Below are 19172 nucleotides of genomic sequence, written 5' to 3'. Positions count from 1 at the left end.
TTCCTTTAAGAGTAATATTCTTATATACATAAGAAATAGATTGAATTTAGTTTCTCCGAGCAGGGTAAAACACTAATTTCAGCTTTCTGTTGGCCTGGAGAGAAATGTTTTGTGAGGGATCTGTGTCTACAGTGAGGTGTTTGGGAACTTGTGCCTATGCAGTTATACATTCATCAAGAATCTACCCAAATACATAGCTCTTGACTCCTCTGTGTGAGAGCAATGAGTGGAAGGCAATTGTTGCCTGAGAGCCAAGGTATTCTTTTTTAAGTTTCAGTATAACTTCATTGCCTCCAAAGAAATCCCTCACGCTCATATTACTTAATTTAATGTATTTATTTATTTAAGATGGGGTTTCCCCCGTTGGTCAGGCTGGTCTTGAACTCCTGACCTCAGGTGATTCACCCACCTTGGCCTCCAAGGTGCTTGGATTACAGGCATGAGCCACTACGCCCAGCCCATGCTCATATTATTTATACCATTTGTGATTTTGTATTTGCTTTGCCAATTCTGAAAAAGACCAACATTCTCTATACTAACCTCAAGCTGCAAAGAATCCCTTAGTACTGCTGGAGCAGTTTCGGGCTTTCCTGAAATTTGTATTTGTGGATTCCTCTTACTTGTGTGTGTTTTTAAATAGAAAGTCTTTTAAGACCTGGAACCAAACTAAATACCCATCAGTGATAGGCTGGATAAAGAAAATGTGGCACATATACACCATGGAATACTATGCAACCATAAAAAGGGATGAGTTCATGTCCTTTGTAGGGATATGAGTGAATCTGGAAACCATCATTCTCAGCAAAGTGACATAAGAACAGAAAACCAAACACTGCATGTTCTCACTCATAGGCAGGTACTGAACAATGAGAATACATGGGCACAGGGAGGGGAGCATCACACACTGGGGTCTCTTGGGGGGTGGGGGACTGGGGAGGGACAGCAGTGGGTGGAGAGTTTGGCAAGGGATAACATTGGGAGAAATGCCTGATATAGGTGATGGGGGGATGGAGGCAGCAAACCACCATGGCATGTGTGTACCTATGCAACAATCCTGCAAGATCGGCACATGTACCCCAGAACTTAAAGTACAATTAAAAAAAAAAAAAAAAGAAAAATCTTTCTCTTTGTGTCTCTTTGAGAGAATTGGTGAAACCAGAGCTGAAAATGGCATAAGAAGAAATAGATAAAGTGAACCAACTATTGGGAGGTGGGGCCGGTAGAGTAAGATAAGTGAAGTGTGTTTTGGGGTCTTTCTAGTTCCGTCAGTTTGTGAACAAAACTGAATGTTAGCATTTTTGTGTGTCCTCATTGCTAAATTTGTCAAAACTTTGCTTTCTTACTAGCTCTAAAATATAAGAGACGGGTTAATCTTAAGGTGTCTCCTTGCTTGCACAACTTCCTGAAACCACTCTGGGAGTGAGGAGCAACCCACAGTACAATCACACCCACAGGGAACACTTTCTGATCACTCGTTGCATGTCAGGTGCTGTTGCAGGCACTTTCCATGCTGACTCTCACATCACCCCACCACTTCCTTATGTGTCTGGTGTAAACCTCAACACCGTCTTATAGATGGAGCATGTGACGGCTAGGAGATAACTTGCCTGGGCTCACACAGCTCATACGTGGCGGAGCTGGGATTTCAACCGATGCACTATCAATAATTATGTTCCAGCACTTTTTCCTCAGGATGTCAAGGTTGATCAAGCTTGTTTGATGACACAGTGAAATGTTGTAATTGATAGGAGAAAATGAAGGTGGCTAGATGTTCTGTTTGGACCATAAATGAATTATAACCTGTGTGCTCGGTCTTCTGCTTTCAGTGGGTTCTCCTTGCAAATGCGCTAAGACATCTGAGAATGAAGAAGTCATGAAGAAGAGAGGAAATCATGACAGGCTGACAGTGAGTATGGAAATAAAACAAATGTTGAGATGTCCCTAAAGTCTAATCACTAGTCTTATACTCTAGAGGGAAACTCTGATACTAAGCATGAAGAATTTAACCCTCTTCCTCATTCCATATACTGGGCATAGAGTTTGTGTGGGGATTACAACCTGAGTCTCCTTAGGTACCTCCGGTTTCTGACACAGCAGCAGTCTTTGAATCACGGAGTGTTTTCTCCCTGCTGCTTAATCTTCGTGGCAGCCAATTGATAGACAGGAGGAGTTTTTACTTTATCTGTTCCAACCACACCTCCACTTTATACCTTTGCACTGGGAAGCAGCTTTGGCTCTCTGTGGGCTCAGTGTGGATGTGCCAATGTGAGCGCACTTTTGTGTACGTGTATCTGGATATTCCTAAAGGTGCTGGAAATCGTGGTGAACAAGTAAGGGAGGGTGAGAACCTTTATTTTGCAACAAACTGAAGGCACCCAGAAGGCTGCATTTGTTGTGAGTCAAAAGGTTTATTCAAAGATTTTCTTAGTCATGTCTAAGATTTTAATAGGGTAATTAATCTTTCTAAGTGTTGGTGCCAGATTATGGGATCAGCTATTATCCCTGGCTGCAGAGCAGTCCTTTGTGTGTTACTTTGAACAGGGCTAAGTGAAGAGAATACTCAGGTTGTCAGACAAAGATATGGCTGCAGCTAGCTTGTTTAGGTTTTAAAATGCATTTTCTTGTGCAGTTAAAAGAGCTCCCGTTTCCGTGGGACTATCGTTGCCCTTTAATAGCCATTGAGTTGAGCAGAAAGATAGAGAAATAAAATACATACTTTGTGCTTTTTATTCCTTAAGAACCAATTATTATTATTTTTAAAATAATGATGGGCGTGTTTGTTTGAGATCTTATTTTAAGTCAGAAAACACAATTCAACAGAAAGAAAGCACTAAAGGAATAGGAGCAAAAGATTTTCATCTGATTTAAAAGTTCAGCCTCTTTCTTTTTCCTTAATCTAAGTTTAGTGAAAATTGCCAAGCAATCCAGCAAGCCAACAAAAATCGAAGGGAAGCACAGCGGCTAATGAGACTTGGCTGTGGCCTTTAAGCAAGGGTGATTATTTAATGTAGCTTATCAAAATATTGATTAAATATAGATGGCTTGTTTCTTTCAAGTTCCCATACATATGAAAGAAAAAAATTCAGAACATACTACGCCATGTAAAAACCCTGGAGATATAATGATATTGTTGCAACCCAGCCATGACCTCTGCTCTGGCTTTGCTTAAACTACCTCTTGGCTTTGGATTTCTGCTCTGGCTGTCTAAACGAGGCAGTTTGTCAAAACCATATGTCTATTGGTTTGGCAATTGATTGTAGTTACTGCTTATTTTCCAAACTGCTCCAACTATTTTGTTTACATGAACTATTGTGTATTGTGATTCTCGGCTGCTAAATATCGCTGTAGACAAGATACCTTTATTGAATTTCAGCACTTCCCCCATCCATGGGGCCACACCCTTTGTGTTTGCTCCTCTTTTGTAACCAGCTGCATACAACGGGAAAAGTTACTGTTTGTTCTTTCTTAAATACCATCTGTGTTTTGGGCATGAGGTTCTACTTGTGTTTGAGTTAGACCGGAGGTGGACAGTGGGAAGACCTCCTATAATTTTTCTGCCTTTTATATAGACGTGATATGAGAATGAGGACTTACACCAGATATACTCAAGTATTCTCCTGTGTTGAGTGGAGTGACGTGTTTTATGGAAAGTTTTAAGGAGTAGGGGAGAACTTGGGCTGAATGTTTTGATGGTCGTAGAGTCCCTGTTGGTGATTTAGACATATCTCTAAAGCAGGGGTGAGTCATCTCTCCGTATCGAGATTCCAAACTTACAGTACCTGAGCTGATGGGAGGAGAGTCAGTGGAGAAGGGAACGATGCTCATGAGAATAAGAGAATGGTGGGAATATGTGGGCATGTCAGATAGCCTACATGACAAAAAATGGGTCATACAGCAGTTGGGCTGGGGGTGCATGCCAGTGTAGCCCATATAGATCAGGTGATACTTGTAGGTGATATTCCCAGACTGCTGCTGCTCTTGAGGGCATATTACCCAGAGAATTTCATAATAGTATTCAATGATGGTCAAATAGGAAATTATGTTTCTCAGCAGCAGGGGTTTAAAATGTTCTTCTCGGCTGTGTAAGGTGGCTCATGCCTGTAGTCCCAGCACTTTGAGAGGCTGAGGTGGGCAGATCACCTGAGGTCAGGAGTTCGAGACCAGACTGGCCAACATGGTGAAACCCTGTCTCTACTAAAAATGGAAAAATAACCCGGGCATGGTGGCAGAAGCCTGTAGTCCCAGCTACTTGGGAGCTGAGGCAGAAGAATTGCTTGAACCTGGGAGATGGAGGTTGCAGTGAGCCAAGTTTGCACCATTGCACAACAGCCTGGGGGACAAAAGTGAGACTTCATCTCCCCCCACCAAAAAAAACCTGCTTTTCTCATTGTCACACCATGCAGCATATTGATTATGATATTGATAGGCGAATCTAAACAGTACATGCAAAAAAGTGTGTGAATGGCTGCAGCATCTGGCAGTCGTTCCTGTTATTAGGAAAAGTAACTGCTAACATTTTGCACATTTTGCACAGTATACTGGTAAGAGAAAAGCATCCTGGATAAGTCAGTAATGCTGATTCGAGATTTAAAGTGAGTATTTAGCATTTGTAGATGAAAAGCCTGAGCTTTTGGGACAATTCTTAGGGATGAGCATGCTGAAGCTATTCAAGAGACAGGAAGAAGAGATCAAGCATGGCCTGGAAGAATCCCAGGTGGAGAAGAGGAGAGACAATTTGCTAGATGAGGGGGAACTGGGCATTGAAGTTAGGAAACACTGTCTACTCCCGATTACATTAGTGGTTTGACATTAGTGTGTACATGTGAGTTTTATTTCAGTGTACGGCTTGTAACACATCATTTTGTTTTACTAATACCCTGAGTGTTGTTGAGTGTCTGGGTGAGTGGACTGTCCTTGGCTTTTCCAGGCAAGATTCTGGGTCCCATGTTGGCCCAAATGGGGAAGTAGGAGCTCAGGTACAAAGCTGCCTTGACAAGCCTTACTTCTGAGTGAGTGTGCTCAAGGCTGGCAAAAGTGAACAGTCACGATGGTAACATAAATAAGAAAATCCTCATTCAGATTGCACCTGAAATGTTGCTAAGGACATGCTGTCAATGTGGTTAGGTAAAAATCTTTTTATGCCTTTTTTTCTTCTTGCTGGCCATTGTAGAGGTGAAAAAAATGGAGGGGAAGAAGTGATAAGGTGAGACTGAGAGGGAGGGCGAGCTTCATTCTCCTCGACGGAGAGCAGGTTAGAGTAATACTTTATTCTGCCACATCCATTTATCTCATTAGGTCAAGTATCCACATCTTGGAACTCAAACATTTTTTTCCCCCAGTGCTTTAGTGGGTTCATAACAGTGCCAACACAAGTCACCAAGAATTGTGAAAAGCAAGCAGAGAACCAACTTGTTGGTGGGAAGAATGACTACACTTTCATGTGATTTATTGTAGTTTCTCATGTTTCAGAAAATTCCTGTTACAGAGTTATTTTATGGATGTCAATATATTTATCAACTCAGTTTATGAGAGTCCTAGAGCTTTTTTTTTTCGTATCAAGCAGAGGGAAAGAGTAAATGTCTTTTATGTAGAGACTTTATTTTCTTTTTAATATCTTAAATTTATTTGTAAGAATAATTCATGGCCATGGCAAAAAAGTCAGAATGAACAAAAGCATATAGTTAGCTATAACTAAATATGGAGACCTTTTTTTGACTTTAATTTTTTTTTTGGTAGAGAGTTTGTATTGCCTTCTTACATTTTCTAAGTAAATAGAAATCACATATATATGCTTTTAATTTGGAAGCTTCTTCTTTTGCTGTGTTTTACTTTTGTTTTAAAGATCAAGTGTATTGGTCGAATTGGTTTACTTCTCAATGGTCTTAGAAACTGTTTTGTGATCTTGAAAAATGTCCATCAGGTGAAGCTGGAGTTGGGGCCTAATGAGAGGTTGCGTTAGGCTGTTCCTAGCATTGATACAGAGAAATACCTGAGATTGGGTAATGAATAAGAAAAGAGGTTTAATTGGCTCAGTTCTGCAGGCTACACAGGAAGCACAACAGTGACAGCTGCTTCTGGGGAGGCCTCAGGGTGCTTACCTCATGTTGGAAGGTGAAGGGAGAGCAGGTGTCTCACATGGTGGGAACAGGAAGGTGCGAGAGAGACAGAGAGGTGCCACACACTTTTGAACAACCATATCTTCCATGAAGTCACCAACTTTTTCAAGGACAGTACCAAGGAGGTGTTGCTAAACCGTTCATAAGAAATCCACCCCCATGATTCAATCACTTCCCACCAGGTCCCACCTCCAGTCCTGGAGATTACAATTCAACATGCTCTTTGGGCAGGGACAAATAATCAAACCATATCATTCTGCCCTGACCCCCCAATATCTCATGTTTCTCTCATTTTAAAGTACTGTCATCCCTTCCTAACAGTCCCTTCAGGTCTTAAGTCATTACAGCATTATCCCAAAAGCCCGAAGTCCGATTTCTTATCCGAGACAAGGCAAGTCCTTTCCACTTATGAGCCTGTAAAATAAAAAACAAGTTATTTACTTCTAAGATACGATGAAGGTCTAGGCATTGGGTAAACATTTCCTCTTCAAAAGGGAAAAATCAGCCAAAAGAAACAGGCTATAGGCCCCACTGGAGTTTGAAATCCAGCAGGGTAATCATTAACTCTTAAAGCTCCAAAATAATCTCCTTTGACTTCATGTCCCACATCCAGAGCACACTAGTGTAAGGAGTGGGCTCTCAAGGCCTTAGGCAGCTCTTCTCCTGTGGCTTTGCAAGGGTTCAGCCCCTGCAGCTGCTCTCACCATGTTGAGTGTCTGCAGCTTTTCTAGGTGCAGGGTGCAAGCTGTTCTGGGGTCTGCAGAATGGTGGCCTTCTTCTCACAGCTCCAGTAGGCAGTGCCCACGTGGGGACTCTGTGTGGGGTTCCAACCCCACATTTCTATTCCACACTGCCCTTGTAAAGTTTCTCTGTGAGGGCTCTGCCCCTGCAACAGGCTACCTGGACACCAAGGCTTTTCCATACGTCCTCTGAAATCTAGGCAGAAACTCTGTGGCCACGATGCAGGGAGCAGTGTCCTGAGGCTGCACAAGGTACCGAGGCTCTGGGTCAGGCCCACAAAACCATTCTTCTCTCCTTGGCTTCTGGGCCTGTGATAGGAGGGGCTGACATGAAGGCCTCTAAAATGCCTTTGATACCTTTCTCTGATTGTCTTCTCTATCAGCATATGGCTTTTTTTTTGGTTATACAAAGCTTGCTAGTAAGTTGTTGCTCCATGGCCTCCTTTTTCCTTTCTGCAAAAAGCTTTTCATTCTTTGCCAGCTGACCAGGCTGTACATTTTCCAAACTTGTATGCTGTGTTTCCAACTTCAAGTTATTCCTTTGCTTCCACATATTCACATAGGCTGTTAGAAGAAACTTTGGGAGGCTGAGGTGGGAGGATCACCTGGGGTCAGGAGTTCGAGACCAGCCTGGCCAACCTGGTGAAACCCCATTTCTAAAAAAAAAAAAAGCAGCAGCAGCAGCAGCGAGGCCACATCTGCTGCTTAGAATTTTTTTTTTTTTTTTCTGCCACATACCCTAGGTTATCCCTCTCAAGCTCCAACTTCCACAGATCCCTCGGGCATAGACACATTGAAGCCAGGTTACTTGGTAAGGTATAACAAAAGTGACTTTTGCTCCAGTTCCCAGTAAGTTCCTAATTTCTATCTGAGACCTCATCAGCCTGGACTTCACTGTCTGTATAACTATCAGCATTTTGGTTACAACCATTTCATCATTCTCTAAGTAGTTGCAAACTTTTTCTCATCTTGCGGTCTTCTGAGTTCTCCAAACTTCTCTAACCTCCGCCTGTCACTCAATTCTAAAGTCGCTTCCACATTTTTAAGTATCTTTATAGCAACGCCCCACTCCTGGTACCAATTTTTTGAGTTAGGTCATTCTTGCGTTGCTGTAAAGAAATCCTTGAGATGGAGTGATTTATAAGAAAAGAGGTTTAATTGGCTCCTGGTTCTGCAGTTTGTACAGGAAGCATAACAGTGGTATCTGCTTCTGTAGAGGCCTCCGAAAGTCTACAGTCATAGCGAAGGCTAAGGGGGAGCAGCTGTCTCAGTGGTGTAAGTAGGAAGAAGTAAGAAAGAGAGAGAGAGAAAGCGAGGTACGACACACTTTTAAACAACCAGATTTTGAAAGAAGTCACTGGCTTTCAAGAGGACAGCAGCAAGGGGGTGGTGCTAACCCATTCCCATTCATGAGAAATCCACTTCCAAGATTCTGTCACCTCCCACTAGGCCCCACCTCCAACACTGGGGATAATCCAACATGAGATTGGGGCAGGGACATATATTCAACCTATATCAGAAATATATGGGTCGTGGGGATGGATCTCTCATGAACAGATTAATGCCTTTTCTGAGGGAGGGGAAGTGAGTGAGTTCTCACTTTGTTAGTTCTCATAAGAGCTGGTTGTTAAAAAGAGCCTGGCATCTCCCCCTGCCTCTTGCTTTCTTTCTTACCATGTGATCTCTGCACACATTGGCTACCCTTCACATTCTGCCATGAGTGGGAGCAGCCTGAAGCCCTCACCAGATACAGATGCTGCTGGTGCCATGCTTCCATTACAGTCTGCAGCGCTGTGAGCCTCTTTTCTTTACAAATTATCCAGCTTTAGGTATTCCTTTATGGGAACACAAGATGGACTAAGACAGCCAAGGTGCTGTGGAGAGATAATTTATAAATTTTGAAATTCCTATGGAGTCATATAGAGAAGTAGCAATTTTACTATGCTATCTGCATATGTCAACATACATTCATATGCTATTCATAGACATGTGACTGTTTTTATTTTCGAATGCCTATTCATATTGCAGGAAAGGGCCTTGGAGATTATTTTGTTCATCCATCTCACTTTGCAGAAGAAGAAACAAAAGCCCTAAGAACTTAGGCTACCTTCCCAAGGTCATCAAAATAGGTTTGTCAGAGCCATGTGCAAAACCCAGACTTGAACACCCTAATCTTTTATAACTCAGCATCATGTATTTGTTTGCATGTCCTTTAGCCAAACTAATTTTGAAAATGAAAAACAGAAAAAATGGTAAATACTGTGATCACCAATGTACCAATATGCTCGATTGTTAACATTTTGTCACGTTAATCTCTCTCTGTATACATATGTATCTATGTTTATATATATGGATATGCATACAAATATCTTGTTTACACTCTCTTTTTCCTTTTTTTCTAAACTATTTGAAAAGAAGTTAAAACCATCACCTTTATAGTTCAGCATGTGTCTTCTAAGAACAAATGCATTTTTCTTTTTCTTTTTTTTTTTGAGATGGAGTTTTTTGCTCTTGTTACCCAGGCTGGAGTGCAATGGCACGATCTCGGCTCACTGCAACCTCCTCCTCCTGGGTTCAGGCAATTCTCCTGCCTCAGCCTCCTGAGTAACTGGGATTATAGGCACGCGCCACCATGCCCAGCTAGTTTTTTGTATTTTTAGTAGAGACGGGGTTTCACCATGTTGACCAGGATGGTCTCGATCTCTTGACCTCGTGATCCACCCAACCTCGGCCTCCCAAAGTGCTGGGATTACAGGCGTGAGCCACCGCACCCGGCACAAAGGCATTTTTTCTATAGAAGCACAACAAATGATCACAACCAAGAAATTTAACGCCGATGCGTTATTATTATCATATAATATTTAATTTCTATTCAGATTTTCCAGCTCTTTTTAGAAATCCTTTAGTTTTTCTTTTTCAATTTAATAATCTGAGTAAGGACCACATCTTACTTTTAGTTGTCAGGTTTGTTTAGTTTCTGTTACTCTGGAATGATTCTCCTGTCAGCTTTTTAAGGGTCTTTTATAACACATTTTTGAAGAGTTAGGTTTAGTTGTCTGGTTGAATTTGGGTTTCCCTGATGGTTTCCCCATGATTAGATTCAAGTTAAGCATTCTAAAGGCAAGAATGCCCCATAGGTGATGCTATTTTACTTCTTATTGCCTTACATTTACAAACATATATTTTCAGATTGCCCCATTATTGGTGAGTATAATATTTACATTTATTTCTAATAAATCCATACAAAATAAAGACATTTAAGGGCATGAAAAACACTAGGAGAAGAAAATATTCTCACCCAGAGAATTCTATATATTTGTAACAGAAAAAGTCACACAATCAACTTAGACTTAGAAGTCAATTTTGAGTCACTCAAAGCAGTGTGTCTTACATCTGTGCATTTAAATCTGATGACTGTTGCTGAAGTCTAAATGTTTGTGAACTCTCCCAAATTTATATGTGGAAACCACAACCCCTAAAGCTGATGGTATTGGGAGTGGGATATCTGGGAGGTGATCACATCATGAGGGCAGAGGCTTCATGAATGGGTTTGGTGCTCTTTTATAAAAGAGGCCTAAGGGAGCTTTATTTCCCCTTCCGACATGTGAGGACACAATTAGAAGACACCATCGACGAAAAAGGGCCCTCACTAGGCACTGAATCTGTTGGCACCTTGATCTTGGACTTCCCAGCCTCCAGGGCTGTAAGAAACAAGGTTCTTTTGTTTACACGCTGTTCAACCTCTGGTATTTTATTATAGCAGCCTGAGCAGATTAAGACAACTGTGTTCCAAGTCACTGATTTGTCCAAATTCTCAAATTAGGCACAATTTGAGAAGTACACTAAAACTACACTCTCAGCTGTACTAATTTCGGCATTAGCTAAACCCTTAATTAAAGGTTGTCATTCACAGCAGGAAGCAGAGTGAAGTCTGGGGACAGGGTTCCATAGGAGAAAGACCATGAAGAATTGGGTAGTATTGGGGAAGAGAAAGTAGTAAAATTGTTTACGTTGGCTGAGACAATTCATAGGTTTAAAGCTCATCCTCCATTCCTTTTATTGAAAAGCAAGTTAACAGTCACTTATCACTCAATCACTGGAAAATAACATGTAATGAACAGGCCTTTAACATGTGACTCATAAATGTTACTTATTTCTCAAAATTTCTTAAAATTTAGTCATAAATTTTCATTATTTTAGTATGAAGCCTTTAGGGAATAAGAGTGACATCCCTCTACATTATGGAAGTAATGGAATGAATGTGCTACCTTTCCTGGAGGCTTCTATCTTACCACCTCTTAGCTTTGTGCCTTGTTTTGCTCTCCAGGCCATGCTGTCCATCAGTCACTTTTTCTCTGACTCACTGGCCAGTTCCATGCAAGTCAGTCTTTGCCGTCCTCCATCCTCATTCTTCTTCTTTGGCTTGCAGTCCTCTCAGACATCTTTGAGAGAAATCCCCTCTGTGCTAACTTGCCTCTTCTCATATACCTCTTCCTCCTACAACCCTCATGTAACCCTACAGATAGGATCTGGAAAATTGCCTTAGTTCCTAAAAGTGTGGCATCTGGGCTGTAGTTGTCTCACTGTCAATGTATAATACTTTTATTAATAAATATCAAATGCTGCGATCACAGTGCAATCTGAATTTCTCTCTTCCATCGGTGTAGAAATTGCTTTTTTTCTTACCTCATAACATACATTTCTCCATTGAAAAATATTGAACATCTAATGTCTTTTTATAATTGGATGGCTGTAGGAATACTCAGGGATACCTCGAATGTATTGTAAACCCCAAGTCAGAATAGCCTGGCTCATTCCTGCAAAGTGCAGAATGGTATTTGTCCTGAGAGCATGGTTTTAATTAAAGGAATAAAGTGTTGAGTGTATATGGACATGTGCTGCATTCACGTGATTTCTTAGTCCTAAACTCACAGGGATGCATTTCAAAAGTGAAGAAGTCAGCTGCTTTACACATGGTACCTTATCTTCTCCTTCTATGTCCTGCCCCAGCAAAATCGATCAGTCTTGCAAGCTGAAGGCTCTGCTATCAGCTAGCCCTAACTTAATCACTAATTCATAACTGCAAATCCTGAGTGCTAACCTTTCGAGGAGTAATTACAATATCTTTATGTGTGGCCATAAAGAACCCGTGACAGAGCAGAACTAAGAAAGTTTTTTTTTTTCTTTTTCTTTTTTTTGGTGGGAGAGGTAAGAGGAAGGCTTTTTTATTTTTTTAACTTGTTTTTTAGGTCTTACAGATAATGTCATCATCAAATAAGTTGTATTGCTCTCTTGATTTTTCTTGACTTTCTAAATGGCTATTGTAAAAAAGATGCCCAAACTTTGTTGATTTTGAAGAAAAAGAACTGCTCGATCCTGTTTCAAAAATAAAACGTATTGGTATTCTTTTACTTATAAAAGTCATTCAGACAGTTTCTAAGAAATTTTAGAAAATACAGAAAAGCAGAAGAAGCAAAATTGTCATCTAGTCTTTTGCAACCATAATAATTTTGGTGTATTTGGCCTTTTTGTCAGCAAAGAGTTTTGCTGATTTTATTACATAGTTGTTCATTTTCTTTTTTAAATCAAAATTTATAGTTTAAAAATTTATCATAGCAAATTATTAGTAACTATTACTTTAACGGTTACATAGGATTCTATTACAAAGGTGAGCCATCATTTATTTAATATTTCTTATTTGTAATTATATAGTTTCTATCTATTCTTAATTATGGGTATACATACAATAAAAACATTTGTAACTAGATAAGTTCCTGCATCATAAACATTTCTTTGGGAAGTTGTGAATATTGATACGTAGCTTTGCAAAAGAGTAGGGGGCATGTTGTATTTCTGTTATCAGTGTCTGTCATTACACAATGTATGCATATGTGAATATATAGGCAATAACTTCACCATCAACATTGTATATTATGTTTAGAAAGAGACTTGCTAATTTGACAGACAGAGCTTCCCTAAAATTGGAATATTATGAAGTTACAGCCTTTCCCATGTTCTGTAATCCAGGTGTATTGCCTCTATAATGAATTATCTATTCATGTCCCTTTTCATTTATCTTTTGAAGTTTTAATGATTGAAATATCCAATTTTATGCACTTTTTAATAGAACAAAGACAAAAGTCATTTGTCTGTTTTATTTATTATATTATTTTTTGTTTGTAACTTGCCTTTTTACTTTGCCCAGTTTTAAAGATTGAAACTAACATGAGTGAAAAAGAATTGAAGGTGCGAAGCACTTTGCTTCTTCAAATGAGAGAAACTATTCATTCTTTGATCAAGTATTTTGTAAGGTAATGAAAAATTTGAAAATAAGTGAAATCAATGTGTCAGAGAGATACCTACACATCCCTGTTCATTGCAGCAGTCTTCACAATAACAAAGAGAGAGAGTCAACCTAAGTGTTCATCAGTGGCTGAATGGATACAGAAAATGTGGCACATATACACCGTGGAATACTGTATATATGAATATATAAAAATGGAGGAAATATGGATGAACCTGGAAGACATGATGTTAAGTGAAATAAGCCAACAAGCCAGGCAGAGAAAGACAAATACCTCATGATCTTACTCATATGTGGAATCTAAAAAAGTTGATTTCACAGAAGTAGAGAACAGAATGGGGATCACCAGAGGGTGGGATAATTGGGAAGAGGTTGGGATGTTGCAGGTCAAAGACTGCAGAATTATGGTTAGAGAGGAGCAAATTCAAGAGATCTATTGTACAGTATGGTAACTCGAGCTAATCATGATTTATTATGTTCTCAAAAAATGCTAAGATAGTGTATTTTAGGTGCTCTCACCACAAAAATGACAACCGTGTGAGGTAATGGATACGTTTGTAAGGTAGAGTCAACTATTCTACTATGTATATATGTACTTCAGAACATCATATGGTATACAATAAATATATACAATTTTATTGTCAATTAAAAATTAATTAACAAAATATTTGTAGATGTAATTAAGGAACTTACTTCTAGTCTTTAAGGAGGAACATATTTTTAAAACTACATAAGAACAAAAGCTCACTAAGACAATAATTTGGTGGCATTGTGGCAAAATTCTAGTTGACTTGTTTGTAAGAACTCTTCACTAGAGTAGACAGTGATGAGTTAGGGTCAGAATGCATCTTTAGACAATAATTTATGTTAAAGTATCTATTTTTACATGGGTTATTAGACTGAAAAATGGAGGAAATTTTTTGAACATAGACTATTTTATTTCTGCAAGGTATTCATTGGAAACTTTTATAATATTCTTGCAGGCAAGATGATGGAGAAGTATGGGCCGAGTGATAATCCTGTTGGGTGGATTAACTGATTAAAGAACTCACACAATTGCAGGCAGATTGATGGGAGCCTCAAGTGTGTTCAAGAGGGCTTCAATATCAGCTATAGTTTAATGAACATTTTTCTAATTAGTAGGATAAAGAGATCAAAGCCTTCTTATCAAATGTGTATAAGCCCCAACCTGGGAACCTTTACAAATATACTAGATGAAGGAAACTTTTTCAAATATCTCAATTGATGGAAATTATGGTAGTAGGCATGCATGTAAAATATAACGCTTAGTTTAAAACAATGAATTGAGCAAGTATCAGATGGGGAGTTTTCATGAAACTAAAAGAACTGAGTGCCTTCATTGCCTGAGAGCTGGAAAGAATATGACATATTTTTATTTCTATCAGTCAGGATTCTCCAGAGAAAAACAGAACCAATAGGTGGCACACATATACACACACGTACACACACACGCAAGAATTGGCTCACAGGATTGTCAAGAATGAAATCAGGCTGGCTGGAAATTCTGGTGGGAGTCAGTATTGCAGTCTTGAGTTTTCAGGCAATCTGGAGGTTATCCTTCCTCTTTTGGGGACCTCATTCTTTTCTTTTAAGACTTTCAGCTGATTGGATGAAACCACAATATTGAGGGTAATTGGCTTCACTCAAGGTCTACCCTTCATGGCAGCATCTAGTCTGGGATTTGACCAAACAGCTGGGCACTGTATCTTAGGCAAGTTGACACATAAATTAGCCATCACAGTATTATTCATGGAATATTGAGCTGCAGTGATATAATTATTTTATCCAGGTTAGTAATTGTCAGCATTTATTGTAATGCTTAGAGGACATTTTATATTTTGGGTTTACTACTGGGCAACATAGTTTATGAAGCCCATTTCCAGGGGAGCAAGTCAAGAGATGAGTTGATTGAGAGAGTGAATATTTAGGAGTACTTGTCACTTATAGAATAGCTGGAGAAACTGCGATGCTCCTTAGGAAGGATAAGACTGAGTTAAGTTCTATTAGTCAGAACTCTTTTGGTTGGAAATGATTCATACTGACAAGAGAAAAGGGAAATTGATTGACTTACGTAACTAAAAAAAAAAATAAAGGTAGACTTGACATCAGGCTCAAATGATATCCAAATATCAAGTCACGTCTTCTGATCTTTTTCTTCTATCTCTTGGCTTTGACTTATTTGGTTTTATTTTCAGGAAAATACCTCTGCATGAGGTGATGCCTGAAATTCTGAGCTTGGGTCATTCTAAAACTTTAGTAGGGACTAATAAGAAGAGAGATTCTCTTGCTGAAGGGCTTCATAAAAACAACCAGAATTTTCACATTAAAGGATGACTCACCATAATCAAGTGGGATTTATCCCTGGGATGCAAGGATGGTTCAACATATGCAAATCAATACATATAATACATTACATTAACAGAATGAATGACAAAAACCATATTATCATCTTAGCAGATGTTGAAAAACATTTGATAACATACAACTTTTTGTGATAATCCTCATCAAATTAGGTATAGAAGGAATGTATTGCAACACAATAAAGACTCTATGTCACAAGCTCACATCTAACATTACCCTCAATAGTGAAGAGTCTCACCACTTCTATTCAGCATAGTACTGAAAGGCCTAGACACAGTAATAAGAAAAGAGCAAAAAAAGGGAATCTAAATCAGAAAGAAGAAGTTAAATTGTCTCTGTTTGTGGATGACATGATGTTATGTATCAAAAGCCCTAAAAATGCTGCCAAAAACTGTTAGAACTAATAAACAAATTCAGTAAAATTGCAGGGCACAAAAATCAATATATAAAAATCTGTAGTATTTCCATATACTAACAATGAACTACCCCCCAAAGAACCTAGGAAAACAATACCACTTACAGTAGCATAAACATATTTAGCAGTAAATTTAACCAAGGGCATCAAAGATCTATACTCTGAAAACTCTAAAACTCTAATAAAACATTAACAAAATAAATTTAAAAAGACACAAATGAATGGAAAGATAACCATGTGTTCATGGTTTGGAAGAAGTGATATTGTTAAAATGTCCAAACCACTCAAAGCAATCAACAGATTCAATGCAATCCCAACAAGATTACGTGAAGTTTTTCACAGTAATAGAAAAAAACAGTTATTAAATTTGTATGGAAGCACAAAAGACCATGAATAGATAATGAAATCTTGAGGAAATAGAACAAAGCTGGAAGCATTCCAATTCCCTGATTTCAAAATCTACTAGAAAGCTATTGTAATAAAGACAGTGTGGTACTGGCACAAAACAGACATATGGACCAATGGAACACAACTGCTTAGAAGTAAATCCACACATTTGCGGTTAAATGATCTTTGACAAAAATACTAGGAATACACAATAAGGATGTGATAGTTTCTTTGACAAATAGTGTTGAGAAAACTGGATATCCATATATAAAAGAATGAAATTCGGCACATCTTCCCCACATACAAAAATCAACTCAAAACAAATTAAAGAATGACTTATGTGTGAGGCTAAAAACTATAAAACTACTAGAAGAAAACATAGGGAAAAACCTTCCTGGCATTGGTCTGGGCAGTGAATTCTTGGATATGACCCCAACAAAAGTAAAAATTGGCTGGGCATGGTAGCTCACACCTGTAATCCCAGAACTTTGGGAGGCTGAGGTGGGTAGATCACAATGTCAAGAAATTCAGACCATCCTGGCCAACATAATGAAACCCCATTTGTAACAAAAATACAAAAATTAGCTGGGTGTGATGGCGGGCACCTGTATTCCCAGCTACTTGGGAGGCTGAGGCAGGAGAATCACTTGAACCCAGGCGGTGGAGGTTGCAGTGAGCTGAGATTGCGCCACTGCACTCCAGCCTGGCAACAGAGAGAGATTTTGTCTCAAAAAAAAAAAAGAAAAAGTAAAAATGAACTTATGGGATGGCACCAAACTAAAAAGCTTCTGCACGACAAAGAAATCCACAGAATGAAGAAATGACATACAGAATGGGAGAAAATACTTGCAAAGTATATATGATAACGAGTCAATATCCAAAACATGTAAAAAACTCAAATGCATAACCTGATTAAAAAATGGGCAAAGGACCTGAATAGATATTTCTCAAAAGAAGACATACAAATGGCTGACACATATATGAAAAAAATGCTCAACATCACCAATCATCAGGGAAATGCAAATTAAAACCACAGTGATATATAATCGCAAAGTTGTTAGAATGGCATTTATTAAAAACAAAACAAACAAAACGAAAGACAACAAGTATTGCCAAGGATATGGAGGAAAAGAAACCCTTGTATACTGTTCATGAGAATATAAATTAGTACAGCCATTATGGAAAACAATATGGAGTTTCCTAAAAAATATTACAAATAAAACTATCATATGATCCAGCACTTCTGCTTTTGGATATATATCCAAAAGAAGTGAAATGAGTATCTTAAGAGATGAGATACCTTTAATCCTGTGTTCATTGTAGCATACTTCACAATAGCTGAGATATGGAATCAACCTAAGTGTCTTTAAATGGATGGATGGGCTCTCTGCTCCTGTTCGACAGACAGCTGCATCTTGTCTCCCATCGCCAGCCACATCCCTGAGACACCATGGGGAAGGTGAAGGTCGGAGTCAACGGATTTGGTCATATCGGGCGCCTGGTCACCAGAGCTGCTTTTAACTCTGGTAAAGTGGATGTCGTCGCCATCAATGATCCCTTCATTGACCTCAACTACATGGTCTACATGTTCCACTATGATTCCACCCATGGCAAATTCCATGGCACTGTCAAGGCTGAGAATGGGAAGCTTGTCATCAATGGAAATCCCATCACCATCTTCCAGGAGCGAGATCCCTCCAAAATCAAGTGGGGCGATGCTGGCGCTGAGTATGTGGTGGAGTCTACTGGTGTCTTCACCACCATGGAGAAGGCTGGGGCTCACTTGCAGGGGGGAGCCAAAAGGGTCATCATATCTGCCCCCTCTGCTGATGCCCCCATGTTCGTGATGGGCGTGAACCATGAGAAGTATGACCCCTGGACCACCAGCCCCAGCGAGAGCACGAGAGGAAAAGAGGCCCTCACTCCTGGGGAGTCCCTGCCACACTGAGTCCCTCACCACACTGAATTGCCCCTCCTCACAGTTTCCATGCAGACCCCTTGAAGAAGGAGGGGCCTAGGGAGCCCCACCTTGTCATGTACCATCAATAAAGTCACCTGTGCTCAGCCAAAAAAAAAAAAATAATAAATGGATGGATGGATAAAGAAAATGTGGTGCCACACACACACACACACACAAATACAAATCAGTCTTTAAAAGAAGGAAATCATGTCATGTCATTTGCAACAATATAGATGATCCTGGTTGACATTTTGCTAGGTGAAGTAAGCCAAGTTTGGAAAGATGAATACTGCATTTGTATGTAAAAATGTAAAAAGTCAGATTCAGAAGCAGAGTAGACTGGTGGTTACCACGGTCTGGGTTGGATTGGGGGTGGTGGGAAGAGGTACTGGGGGACTATTGTTCAAGGGCTCAGAGTTTCACTTAGGAGGAATAAGTCCTAGAGATCTGTTGTGCAGCGTGGTAGCTACAGTTAATAACATTGTATTGTATACTTGAAAATTGCTGAAAGAGTAGGCTTTAAATGTTCTAGCCACAAAATAAAAAATAAGCATGTGAGGGGATCAGTGTGTTAATTAGCTTGAGTCAATCATTCTGCAGTGTTTACATATATCAGAACATCATGTTATACTCATGTATATACATGAAATATATATAACTTGTATTTGTCAATTAAAGAACAACATCTAATTGATTTAGCTTTCCTCAGATGCCCAGTTATAAAATAAGTGTTGGGATAGGAAATTTATATGTATTTCTTGGCAGGCCTGTATTACATAGCCATTCCAGTCACATGAACCCTCAGTCCCTGCAAACTACCACATGGATTGAAGTGAGAAAGATGTGATGCTAAAGGAAGATTCAATAT

The 19172-nt window shown here is 39.3% G+C and overlaps 1 protein-coding gene and 1 pseudogene across 15 annotated transcripts in view; both read left to right on the top strand.

Annotated features, from left to right (window-relative positions):
• Positions 1-19172, top strand: part of LOC144582018 (uncharacterized) — an 821808-nt gene that overhangs the window by 150877 nt on the left and 651759 nt on the right. For all 14 annotated transcript variants that reach the window (XR_013533676.1, XM_078368278.1, XM_078368277.1 and 11 more), the window contains one exon: positions 1827-1906. Coding sequence is in view for 13 of the 14 variants with exons in the window: in XM_078368272.1 (XP_078224398.1) it covers positions 1827-1877 (51 nt within the window). In the remaining variant the exon portion in view is untranslated. The remainder of the gene's footprint in view (positions 1-1826; positions 1907-19172) is intronic.
• On the top strand, positions 17779-18424 carry LOC108591100 (glyceraldehyde-3-phosphate dehydrogenase pseudogene; annotated as a pseudogene). Its single transcript, XR_013533678.1, has one exon. The product of XR_013533678.1 is annotated as a glyceraldehyde-3-phosphate dehydrogenase pseudogene (transcript).

The sequence above is a fragment of the Callithrix jacchus genome, chromosome 4 (genome assembly GCF_049354715.1).
Source record: "Callithrix jacchus isolate 240 chromosome 4, calJac240_pri, whole genome shotgun sequence".
NCBI lineage: Eukaryota > Metazoa > Chordata > Mammalia > Primates > Cebidae > Callithrix > Callithrix jacchus.
This window is presented reverse-complemented; position numbering and strand designations above follow the sequence as displayed.